The sequence below is a fragment of the Rhipicephalus sanguineus genome, chromosome 3, assembly GCF_013339695.2.
Source record: "Rhipicephalus sanguineus isolate Rsan-2018 chromosome 3, BIME_Rsan_1.4, whole genome shotgun sequence".
Classification (NCBI taxonomy): Eukaryota; Metazoa; Arthropoda; class Arachnida; order Ixodida; family Ixodidae; genus Rhipicephalus; species Rhipicephalus sanguineus.
Genome location: NC_051178.1, coordinates 152,059,931 through 152,073,024, shown reverse-complemented (window position 1 = coordinate 152,073,024; position 13,094 = coordinate 152,059,931). Strand labels below are relative to the sequence as shown.

The 13,094-nt window shown below is 45.7% G+C and overlaps 1 protein-coding gene across 1 annotated transcript; it reads left to right on the top strand.

The window, feature by feature from the left end:
* The first annotated feature begins 9,524 nt into the window (after nucleotides 1-9,524).
* LOC119385132 (uncharacterized) lies at nucleotides 9,525-12,735 on the top strand. Its single transcript, XM_037652664.2, has 4 exons — nucleotides 9,525-10,013; nucleotides 10,953-11,188; nucleotides 11,996-12,235; nucleotides 12,590-12,735. Exons 1-4 carry the CDS (start codon nucleotides 9,525-9,527, stop codon nucleotides 12,708-12,710), a joined length of 1,086 nt encoding a protein of 361 aa, XP_037508592.2. The 3' UTR covers nucleotides 12,711-12,735.
* The last annotated feature ends 359 nt before the right edge of the window (nucleotides 12,736-13,094 follow it).

Here is a 13,094-nt window from a genome sequence, read left to right as displayed (position 1 = left end):
GCAAAAGCTCACTTTCTACTTCAAACGTAAACGGACCAATCCTGCACTCTTCATTACATCATCTCGAAGACGGGTTTACTTCACGTTCTCTCTGCGGATGACCGTGTTTTGAATGTACTACTTCCTACTGTTTCCAGCACAGTTCAACTTTTCTCTCAAAAAAAAAAAGAATTATGAGGTTTTCGTGTGCCAAGAACCTCGATTAAATATAGGCACGCCGTGCGTGCTTTGGGGCGCCGAAGTAATTTTTGACAACCCAGGATTCCTTAACGTACACTGAAATCTAAGTACTTTTGCATTAGGTCACCATTGAAATGTGGTCAGTCTCTGTGTCCGAGAGTCGAACCCACGTCCTCGTGGTTAGCAGTGCAACACTATAGCCGCTAAGCCTATAGCGGCTATAGACAGAAACAGACTATAGAAGAAGATGACCGACAGACAGCCGGAAAACCTGAGCGATATATAGGAAAAGGATGCCTCGCTCCATTACCCTAACAGTCATGGCCGGACTAAAGGAGGTTACTTGTGTACACCTCCTCCACATGTTCTGGTGACTCCTGTAGCACAGTCCATCTAACATCTCTGAGGAATTTCCCAGCCTCAAAGCAACATTGACGTCAGCGCGAGTCGCTGTAACGGCGTGACTGAACGACGCGTTGTTGCAGTACAATGGATAGTGTTTTTGTGTCTTAGTCATTAATGGACAGTGTCACAGTGACTTTTTTATTTTTTATTTATTTTGTTACCCTCAATCGCCGAAGCTTTACAGAGGGGAGTGGGTTACAACATGAAAAATACAAAACAACGAAAAAAAAACGTGCTATTTTATACATGAACAAGACTCAAGCAAAAAACATCTCTACTCAATGAAACGCAACAAAAGTGAAACGTAAAAATAAGGTAATCACAAAAAGCAAATAGTGAATGTGGTAAAATTATACAGTACTAGCAAGAAAGTGTAAAAGTAAGAGAAATAACACGCACACAGAAAAAATCAAGAATCCACTGGAAAACGCTGGCATCTTGACACGTGGAGACAGAAATTCGTAGGGAGGGGGAATAGATCGGATGACTAAGGAGAGCTATCGCGAAATAGGTGAGCTGATAAAGAATGACGAAAGAGGGAGTGATCAGAGATGGAAACGATGTCACCTGGTAGCTGATTCCAATCGTTTGATGTGACCGGTATGAAGGAGCAAGAAAATGTGTTTGTGTTGCAGAAAGTACCTTTAACCTTGTGTTCAGGGTCGATCCGAGAGGAGTGATATGTGGGAGGCGTAATGAGCTCATTACGCAGTGATGGATGATGGTAGGTCTTATGGAAAAGGCAAAGGCGGAAGTACTTGCGACGCAGTGATAGAGGTGGCAGTGACAAATGGTGCTTCAATGCTGTTACGCTTGATGTACGGTGATAATCCGATAGAATAAAACGTGCAGCGTTATTTTGAATTAGCTCAAGGTGCCTAATCAAGTTTTCGTGGTGAGGGTTCCAGATTGCAGCAGCGTACTCCAATTTCGAGCGCACGAGGGTTTTATAAAGAAGCATCTTCAAGGAAAGTGGGGCGTTGCTAAAATTTCGACGTATGTATCCCAATGTACGGTTAGCATTGTTCGTGATGACGTTAATATGGGCATTCCATGTTAGATTGAAAGAAATGGTAACGCCTAAGTACCGGTATGACGACACGTGGTCAAGATAAACATCACCCAGTTTGTATGTTGAGGAGTTATTAAACTGGCGGGAGACGGTCATTAGCTTGCATTTTTTGGGATTTAATTTCATAAGCCATTTATCGTACCAATTCCTAATGTTATTTAAGTCTGTCTGCAAGATGTTCCTATCATCATCGGTACGTATTTCTCTGTAAAGCACATAGTCGTCGGCATATAAATGAACGGATGAAGAAACGCAGTCAGGGAGGTCATTAATATATATTAAAAACAGCAGATGTCCCAGAACTGAGCCCTGCGGTACACCCGATGTTACACTTATTTCCGGCGAGTCATGACCGTTAACAGTGACGTACTGAAAACGGTTTGTTAGAAAGTAGTCGAGCCATGCCAGTACATTCGAGTCAAGGTTGAGAGAGGAGAGCTTATGCATTAGTAAAGCGTGATTGACTTTTTCAAATGCTTTTGCAAAATCCAGGAAAATGCAGTCAATTAGAGATTGTTTATCAAGAATGGTATGCAGGTGATGAGTGAAAAGAAGCAACTGGGTTTCACAGGAAAACGTACGCCTAAAACCGTGTTGGGCCGATGTAAAAAATGAATTCGATTCTAAAAATTTCGCAATATGTGAGTGCAGTACATGCTCCATTAGTTTACACGGAATGCTCGTTAGTGAAATGGGCCGATAGTTAAGAGCGGAGTGTTTATTACCAGACTTGTGTATCGGCACAACCTTACCGACCTTCCAGTCCAGCGGCAAGGTTGCTTGGTCAAGTGACTGCTGGAAAATCTTACACAAGAAGAGAGACGAATATGCGCTTGTTTGTTTGAGAAACTTTGAGTTGATACCGTCAGTCCCACATGATGAGGAAGTTTTTAAGGTGTCAATTAACTTCGAAATTCCTGCAGAATCAAAAGTGATAGGAAACATTGAGCGGTAGTCACGGCACACAACTGCGTCAACAGGTGCAGCAGTGTTTCCCGAGAAATTGGCTGAAAAAATATTGTTAAATAACGCGGCACATTCAGATGCTGGTAGCGGCTCACCAGAGTCATCGTTGATTGATAAATCCGCATTTTGGTTAGAACTGATAACGTTCCAAAATTGCCGGGGGTTCCTTGATAACAATTCAGGCAACGTATGCGTTTGGAAACGATTCTTAGCAGCACGCGCAGCTTCCACGTATTCTGCCTCAGCATTTTGATACGCTACCCAGCAATCTCTAGTATTTTGCAACTTGGCTGTGCGGAAAAGGCGCTTTTTTCTATTAGACAAACGTTTGAGATGCGTGTTATACCACGGTCTTTTTGTGTTGTTCCGTATGCGTCGAAGGGGAATGTGCGCATTGGTGAGATTAGTAACTAAGTTTTTGAAAAGATCCCAGTTCTCTTGTACACTTCTCTCTTCAAATTGCAACAAAATGTGTCTAAGTACGCGCACATATCTTGGTTAATGGCGTCAAAATCTGCATTGCGGTAGTCCCGGATGTACTTGTCTTCTTCAGTTCCACGTGAAAAAGACATGGTGATGTCGAAATGTAACACCAAATGGTCGCTCAGACCAGGAAGATAGATAATTGGGGATATGAAGTCTGGATGTGTTGACAAAACTAGGTCTAATGTATTAGACGATTCATTAGTTACCCTTGTTGGTTTCGTTACAACCTGGGTGAAGTTAAAACAATTACAAAAATCTAGGAACTGTTGGGATTGTGTTGAAAAGGGGTCGAGCAGAGGAACACCAGTGTGCCAGGTGATGTTAGGAAAATTCATGTCACCAAAAAGAAAAATTGGTGACGAAGGATACCGAGTGACGACATAGCCGAGAACGTCATGCAATTCATCGACGAATGACGATGTATAGTTTGGAGGACGATAGCATACGCCTAATATAATCTTTGTGTGCTTACTTGAAATACCAACCCAGACTGTTTCCAGAGAGGACACAACTTCTACTTGAAAAGAGGAAATTGTTTGCGATACGGCTATCAATACACCACCACCCTGTCTATCTTCTCTATCGCACCGATACACATCATATGTGACGTCAGTCTGGAAAATTTCTGTATTTTCCACCGTTGAGTTGAGCCATGTCTCGGTTAATATTACTAATTTTGCCTCCATTGAGGAAATAATAGAATTAAGCTGAATCCTGTGTTTCATAATGCTCCTTATGTTGGAAAAAAGAACAGGGACTTTGAAAAGAGCAGTCACGTCATCATTCCTACCTCCGGCTAATTGTTACTTGTGAGAATGAATGTTGACTACGGCGCCAAGTACGCCGTAGTCAACAGGAGATCGCCTTTCGTCAACATCCTTGTCCTTCCTGTCTCTCTCTCTCTCTCTCGATCGGTCTATCAGAGATGACGGCGCGGATATCGGATAAAGAGCCCTTCGTGTGGCGAAGTAAATCCGTCTCACTAGTTAAAAATAAAGGGGGGGGGGAGCAGGAGTTTGCTTAACGAGATGGGAGCATTATCATTGGATGGACATTACAAAGAACGCGAAGGACGCGGGGCGGGTGATCGGTCTAAGCGCGCTTACAAAAAATGTGGGCTTATAACGGTGAAAAAACGGCAACTGTCAGTTCGTCCAAGAGGCGCACGCGCATTCAATCAAGATGGGCTTATACGCGCTCGTTCGAAGAAATGAGAAAAAAAAAAGAAAAGAAGGGGGAAACAAAGAAATACCGATTTCATCGGCTAATCCCCTGCATTGCGTGTGAGCCACCCTCGCTGAGTAGAAGAAAAAGAAAATCAGTTCTTGGAAACCAAATATGTCTTGGTGTCTATAAGTACGGCGGAAATGTCGGCACGAACAAGAATAATGGTGGGAAAAAAAGTAGCTAAACGGTGAAGGCAGAATGACGTCACTGTGTGACTGCACACATTCTGGGGGCTTTTCTACTACTCGCTCACTCATACGTACAGCTCACCAAAATACGCCCGCGCACTCCGTCCACGCAAATCGAAGAAAAATAATTAATTCATGTTTGCAGGGGGATTTCAGGCACGCCGATAAATTTCTTACTGTCTGTGTCGTGCAGTCATATTTTAATACTGTGCATGTACTGTGTAATACTGCATACGTGCAATCACGTTTAATCAGAACGAGGCAAGTCTTCGCTCACAGACTGCGCCGATGACGTCAGAAGAAAGTTCGTGAAATGTGGCGTATCAACGCACTGAGATTGCACGTTTTGTTTTTGCGTTTTTTTTTTGTTTCGGCAACTAAGCATTGCTCTCCTATTGAGAAATCCGTACGCATTTCCTCGTAGCTTCGTGCTTCAAACGGGTGCTTGTCAATTTCCCCTTCTTAATCTTTCCGCCACCTTGCGGGATTCCTAAGAACCGATTTGCAGTATTACGTTTTGTTTTCGTGGATTTCAGACAACTTGAAAGAGATCATTAATCGGCACCGCAAACGGCAGGAGCTTGCGCAAGAGCGACGCACGACGACGACTCGGGTACTCGTCGTGGTATAGCTTAGCTGCGAAGGCATTGGGCTGCCAAACTCGAAGACACGATTTGGATTGGCGGCCACGACGGCAGAGCAAGACGCAATAAACGTCCGTGTACGTACTTAGATTTGGGCGCGGGTTAGACAAGAGCCGGTGGTCAGAGTTAATTTGTAGTCCCCCATTATAAGGCGTGCCTCGCAATCATATCGTGGTTTTCGCCCGTAAAGTCTCATAGTTTATTTTTTTAACAAGTCGGGTAACCACGGGAATAGGAACAAGCAATCAAACCAACCTAAAGATACCTATCTATGGTGCAAGGACCGACGCGTTCCGGTACACACGCGTACATATACTGCTGGGGCATGCGGCCGACTTCCTCTAACACGCATGATAGATAGATAGATAGATAGATAGATAGATAGATAGATAGATAGATAGATAGATAGATAGATAGATAGATAGATAGATAGATAGATAGATAGATAGATAGATAGATAGATTTGATGGAAGAAATGTTACTATTTCTGCTCAGTACCCTGCAGGGAGCACGGTTCAGCGCCGTTGGGAAGAGGTAGGAAAAAAAAAGTGAAGGATAGAGGTGGTTGTGGACGGAAGTTGAGGCTGCGCAAGTGCACTAGCTAGGGTGATCAGACGCGAGACGAGTGTGGTCTCTTCCGCATGCAGTCAATCAGGCACCGGAAGGATCGAGACTGATGGTGGCGCTCAGGAAACAGGAGGGTCTGTGCGTAGTCTGCTGCGAGGCCGAGTTGGCGGAGCGTCTGGCAAGCTCATTCGTGGCGTTCTAGCTTTTGCAACACGCTATGCCGACGGCACTACAGTTGAGCTTTTCTTCTGACCAAGCTTCTGATTTTAGTGAGCAGAAAAATGATAACCGGAAGGTTTCTACATCTCCAAGAAAAACCTTAGTAACTCTTTCACACAGTGTTCTACACGGCAGTTTTGATGTGATGGGAAGGGAGCGGATGTTTTAGGCAAATTTTCCAGAAAAATTGTGAAAACAATTTTTTTTAATGATTGCTGGAAGGGGCCCAAAGATTCGAAGCTCCGACATCTGTAGCTATCTGCTTAGAGTTTTCCTACACTCTATGGCTGGAAACGTACGCAAAGGCTAGATAGGATGGGAAAAGTGAGGCCTAATCATACGAAGGACATACAGAAAAAAAGGAAGTTTCACCTGCTGCATATTCTATGTTTTCATTTATTGTACGGTATCATTATTCACTTGATTTACATCCTCATGAATTAATCAGGGCTGTGTGTGTCTTCTTCGCTAGCCCCTGTTTGTTGCGCTGTTCTCACGTTTATTATGTCCTACCAACAAGCTCAATTTTCCATCCTTCATAACTCGCGAATTAACCACACCACGACAAGCACTAAATTGCGTGTGAGTGCTGCGTGGTTTTCCGGCACGGTACTAATACGAAGCAAAATTTGTATTTTGGCGAAATGAGGTCCCAGTCTCAGGATTCACGCTAAAAGTAAGTCTTAAAGATGCTATTCAATGTCCAATCGTACATAGCGGAAAAGTGACAAACTTGTCACCGTGCATGTCTCGCAAGGAAGACGCGTCTGAGGCTGGGTGTGATTTAGTTCCAGCTACGAATATGCTGTTGCTGTTATTTAATTTTAGCATCTTTCTTGTTTAATTTTTTTTTCTTTTAGGAACAATCGCCCATTTGCCTGGTCTGACGCCTCAGTTACCGACTATTAATCGAAGCATTACTTTTTCGAAATTTCGAAATCGAAGTGTTAAATTTTCGAAAGTGACTTTCTGTGCGCCCGACCACCCAATTACCTGCTCATATCCCTCCAGCAGGTACAGTCGTGCTCAATATGACTTGCAACACGAGAGCGCGTGGTCTCATGAGTTCAAAGATTGCGCATGGGTTCAACTTGTTTTCATTTCAGCAACTAAATGATATTTTCTTATTTGGAATCATCCCCGAGAGCGAGAACAGCATTTAGTTATGGAAATAAGGGCTAGTGGAAGCCATGAACAGTCTTTGAACGCGTGAGGCCACGCGCTCCCGTGTTCCAAGTCATATTGAGCGCGACTGTACGTGCCATGTTTCGAAGGGTCATCACCAGCATCATAATACAGCCAGAGGAATGTTTTTTTCGCCATGTGAGGAATTTATCACTGAGTCTAAAAGAATATCTTACTGAATTCCGCCGGATTTAAATATTTTATTATTGATAATTCGCAATTCAAATCAATATATTATTTCACTATAGCATCTAGGTATGTTGCCCTATAGAACTTGATGGGAAAATGCATGCGCTGCCCTGTGGAACAACGGACAGTATCAAAGAAAAAAAGGTGGCAACAGACACTACGCAGCGACTCACTTCAATATCAACTCAGGGCCGTCAAGAAGGCCCACGCCGTGGCAGTTAGGCTCAATCTATCTGTCCCGGAGTGGGAGCTGCCCGCACGAGCCCTTAGCTGAGCCTCAGGACACAATTAAGTTTTACCATACCATACCATACCATACCATACCATACCATACCATACCATACCATACCATACCATACCATACCATACCATACCATACCATACCATACTACACCACATCGACTACTCGGCCAATCCCCTGCAGAGGGCATCAGCCTTGGTCAGAGAACAAGAACAATCGTCATCCTAGAGGATACGGCCTCTAATTCTTTTGGAAAGAGAAGAGCTGAGCTTATGCCTCGGCCTCCCTAAAACGGTTTCTAAGCATGTTTTATATTTAGAATCGAGGATTACTTCTCTTTCGTGCCGGTTTCGCCTTCTGACTGTTCAGACATTCTTAAGAATTTACGAGTCACCACTACGACAATCAGAAACAGCTTTTATTTCCAATCCGGAATTATTTTTTGGGGCAAGATGGCCGCGATTTCGCACACCACAAATTATATTTGTACAGCGTTTACGGGACCCTCTGAATGTATGTACGTATCTGCAATGTAACCCCGACTCGTGATAATTCGTACCCAGTGGATATCCAATTTGATGATATTTTTTCCAATAATGCAAAATTACTCCCCCATCATACTTTAGACGGTTTATTACAAGAACACCTGCAGAGCATTAGAACTAACGTTATTATTGCTACAGATGCATCACAGCGCGACGAAAAGTCAGGTGTTGGTATATTTAGCCCGAATTTGGATGGGTCTTATTCCCTTCGACTACCCGATTTCATACCCGTTTTTGTGGCTGAATTTCTAGCAGTGGTGCTCGCATTGCGCAAGTTAAGCTCGGCAATTACATCTGCCGTTATAATCACAGATTGCATTGTACTGCACTGGTACCCGCGCAGATCGTGCAGATCGTGCACTGGTACCCGCGCATTTGAGAAAAGTTCGATTAGTTTGGGTTCCTGGACATAAAGGGTTGCTCCTAAATGAAATTGCCGATTCTTTAGCGAAGTCGTCGATCAGTGGATCAATTTTACCTTATTTTCCAACATCCGCTTATGTGACGGCTGCGCGATTTCGCAGGCGTAGCATGATGGAAGTTTTTGCAGACACAGCACTGACAAGTTCCACAGAATATCGGCACTTATTAAATCCCTGGCGGAGGTTATTTTGTCAAACCCGTAAACTGGAAGTGTCAATTACGAGGCTGCGATGTCGTGTACCGAAGCTAAATTTCTATCAACACAGGTCTGCTCAGGCACCTTCTCCACTGTGCGCATTCTGTGGTGAGCTGGAAACTATTGATCATTTCTTTCTGACCTGCAGGCGATATACTACAGCACGAAAAACCCTTTTGGAAACACCTTTTCGTGCTATTGGAATGAATTTATCCGTGCCTGTGATTTTGTCTTTTGGAGCCTCTACTTCTGGGTTCTCCAATGCGAAGGTTTGCGTGGCCGTGAGGGATTATCTCAATGAAACCAATCGGTTAACTAGCTAATCTATATTATTATCCTTCTATGTCGACACATGTATATATTTAAAAAAAATTGGGCATTGATTTGTTTTATTTTATTAATAATTTTTTTGTCCATATTTGATCAAGCGCGAAAATTTCCTATCAAATTTGCAATGTTTCATTCTTTAACCTCCGTTCTAAAATAACATAACATTTGATAAACCACTCAATTTTTGGCCAATCACCCACAGTGGGTGTGAGCCACAGTTGAAGGTGAACAAGAACAAGAACGAGAGCGAGCTCGTGCTATTATTTATTTATTTATTCTTTTTATTGGCATCAGCATTCAATACTCAATATATTTAAAAAAATGTTTTTTGTAAGACAACTTCTTGGCCAATCCCCCTGAGTGGGTATGAGCCATGCAGTAGAGGACACTACTACTACTACTACTACGAATCGGCACGTGCCGCACGTGAACGGAGAAGAATTTCGATTTAAGGCTTCGGCATGCAAGCCAGGTCCGAACGCGGTCTCGAACCTTCGTCGACACAGGCTTCCCCCGTGCGGGATGCGCGCTCCTCGTCGATCATCTCGTCGCTGCCGGACACGACGTCCATCAAATCGAGGACGTCGTCAGTCTCTGACGGCAGCGGCGCGGAGCTTTCGGCGGTGCTCGTGGACTCTGTCGGCGACAGGCCGCGGCGCTCGCTCCTGCACCTCTCGCTGACTTCCACGGTGGGCATTTTCGCACTTGTGGCCATCGCGGCGTTCGCCTTCAGCGTGCTGCGGGCCGGCTCGACCGCCTTTCAGGAAGACCTTGGCGCTATGGCCGCCACCGAGAGCGAGGAAGCCGTCCTCGTGAATGGCGTGCCCTTGGTAGATGAACCCCCGCCCGCTCCGAGACGGCAGATCAAGTACGGCTTCGAGGACGAGCCCGTGCACTGGAAAGTGAGCTCTGTCGCAGAGCTCGATTTGGGTGCTGGCACGGAGAAGGGGGTGCGTGCGGTGTTCACGTGCTGTTAGGACTATTTGCGTAGTGTTAAGAGAAACGTCTATACGCTATATGCGGAGTTGATACATAAAGAAATAGCGTACAAAAAGACCATGGGCCAGGCGAAAAAACAAACGTGACGAGCGCTTAACTCCAAATAAACTTCTTCAACTCGTCCTCTTTCTCCGCCTGGCTCCGTTGTCTTTTTGTGTGTTATTTCGTTACGTTTCAAGTCAGCCAATACCAACTCGCCCAACTCTCTGTCCTCTCAGATGACATGCAGTTAACGCACTGATGAGTTCGTCTTGGCCGCGTTTTTGCGCTTACACATTTTACCTTCAAGAACAGACTAGATCACCATGGACCTCCTACTGATCAGTGACAGGTTCGTAAGGATTATCTCGAGTGGATAGTGGGTAATGGTGTTTGAAAGCAACGCCCTTTCTCATAGATGTGAGCAGAGGCAAAAATGACGGGGAAGAGCGAAACATCAGGCAAAAATTCTCCACTTATCATTTCGTTAACCGCTTCGTTGTCGCTCAAATCACCATATTGCCACGCACGCTGCTTTCTTGTTACACGTGTGGCCGGCCACCAATCAGCGCAAGCCGCGCCGGACCGTTCCCGATTTATTGAGAGTTCTCTGATAAGACTGCGCGCACAACGCAAGGAGTCGTTTATTCTGGAACTCACTCGGTCACCAGCGATAACGCTGAAATCTTCGAATCTGCGTGTATAAGAGCCGACGCGTTTCATTAACGATCAGATTACCGAAGGCCGATGTCTGTGCTAGCCGTTATCATTGTACTGCAAGTGTCGCCTGTACTTTGATCATTTCTCTTACTGGCTCAAGCTCACACAATAACGCGTTGGCTTTCTTCATCGTCACAACCACGTGACAACATTGTGACCGTGGTCGTCGCTACTGACATCTTCCTGTGCAGTCGAAACCTCAGTGCGGCCAGTTCCAGTTCTCCTTCTGCAGCGAGCGCAAGGGCGGCGGCGCGTACTTTGATCCAACGCTGGCGTCTTGCCTAGCGGTCTCGCCCGAACTCGTCTACGTGTGCAACCGAAGCCCCAATCGGTTTTCCTCGCTAGAGGAGTGCCGCCGTAGCTGCGTCGAGCCCGTAAGGCCTCATAGACGGTGCATGGCGACGCCAGTGTTCTCGCTCTGCGACAGGTAAGGCAGCCATGAACGTTTTGTAGCCCGCGTAGCGTGCACGTGCATCCGTTAACGTGGCTTCGGAAGGCGCTCAGTCGATGCTGCTGTTTCGGTGTAAGATACTCTGCATTCTTGGCTTTCGTCTTAAGCAATTCGAAGAGGCTTCCTTTATCGTACGTTTTTCATGGTAAATTGAGATGCAGTCGTGAGCAGCCACTATACGCTTGTGTGAGATGTGTTTAATACTGTTAAAATGTACTTAAAAAAGGAAAAAAAAAGGGGGAGGGGTGGAGAGGGCTCCAGGCTCGTCAAGCTACACATATGTAGCTTTCACCTGCAGTCCTGCCATAATTAATAAGGCGAAAGCCTTAGATGCCTCATCAAACGCGAAAACTGACCGTCGGCGTCCCGCGGTTTCGGCGTCGGCACGAGTGATGCAAAAGATCATCAAGTGATGACGACACAATATGAGGTCATCGCGACGTCACAGATCGCCAGACTTTATGACGTCATAGGGACGTCATCACATGAACCTTCGCTTGTTCAAAGGTGGGGCGATCACGGAGGCAGTGCAAAACCAGGTAAGGTGCAGAAATTTTGCAATGCCTCTAGTCCTGGAGGCAGTGCAAAACACCGTTAGGTGCAGATAGCTTTCGGAAGTGGGTGAGGGAAAATCAATGCATCGACTGAGAAGAAAAAGAAGACGGCTTTCTCCTTTGAGTTGTTTTATGCGAACGCATAAGAGACCCTCTGAGTTTTTGTGTATATCGTGTTAAATAAATAAAATCCCGAAGCACGAGTATCGCCACGAATATCTGCGTGCAGGGAACTGACGAAGAGCTGGTGGTTCTCAAACGGCACCCAGTGCGAAGAGTGGCGCTTCCCGCTGGGTCTGTGCCCGGCGCAGAAAAGCTCGGTGTTCTCGAGCGCGCGTCAGTGCAGCGACAGCTGCCTGAGACCGCGGGACAAGCTGCATTGCTGTCACCGACCCGAGCCGCACGTCTGCACTCTCGGGCAGCTCAAGTACCCGTATTTTGCGGCGGTCGGGTACGACGGATGCTTCCGGTGAGTTGCGTGTGCGTGGACGCGCCCGAAGCCTGATGAACCGTGCTCTCAATATAACCTCGTCGTTATACATTCAAGCGCCATCAGCAAGCCGGTATCTTGTTGGTGCGCGTGTTTCCGTGGTGAATAGAGCAGGGTATACGCCGGCAGCAGTCACCCTTTCTCGCTCCCTCGATGCGATACGCCAGCGTTTACATCCACCCCCGTGAGTCGATTCACCCGGTTTGCCTTCGTAGTGCATAATCACCGTATATATACACAGATTCGATGCGCTAGAAATTCGACCACTCGTCGCATTCATGTAGAGTTCGACGATTCGTATTGTCGCTTCAACGCGCTGTCTCTGTACCGCAGGTGCCTCGAGGCGACCGCGAGTGCGCTGATGGGCTACCAGTGCCTAATCGGCGCCAACCGATTCGACACGATAGACGCGTGCAACAGCACCTGCGTCGACGACAGCGGCGACCACGAATGAAAACAGTCGTTGCTCCCAGTCGATTCTGTGTCCATGCGTGCAACACTGTTGTTCTCGTCACAGCACCTGACTCTAGTTGCATGGGCCATGATTAGCAAGACGAGTAAACTTATTTTTGTTGCGTAAGCGAGCCTTAAATATAGACTCGACATCGGTCCGATGTGACCTTTCACTAATCCCTAGTAATTTTAATCTACACAGACTTGAGTACCTCCATGAAATCGAAGTGTATACACTGACGCAGTGTTTGTTGATGAACCATTACATTTATTTAACGTTGAAAACGTTTGATATATCGTCACTGAAAAGTGAAGCTGTATAGATAATTTGTGGTGTTTGCAGTCTCAATAGTGCAATACATGTGGGAATGCCGTATTCAGAAGA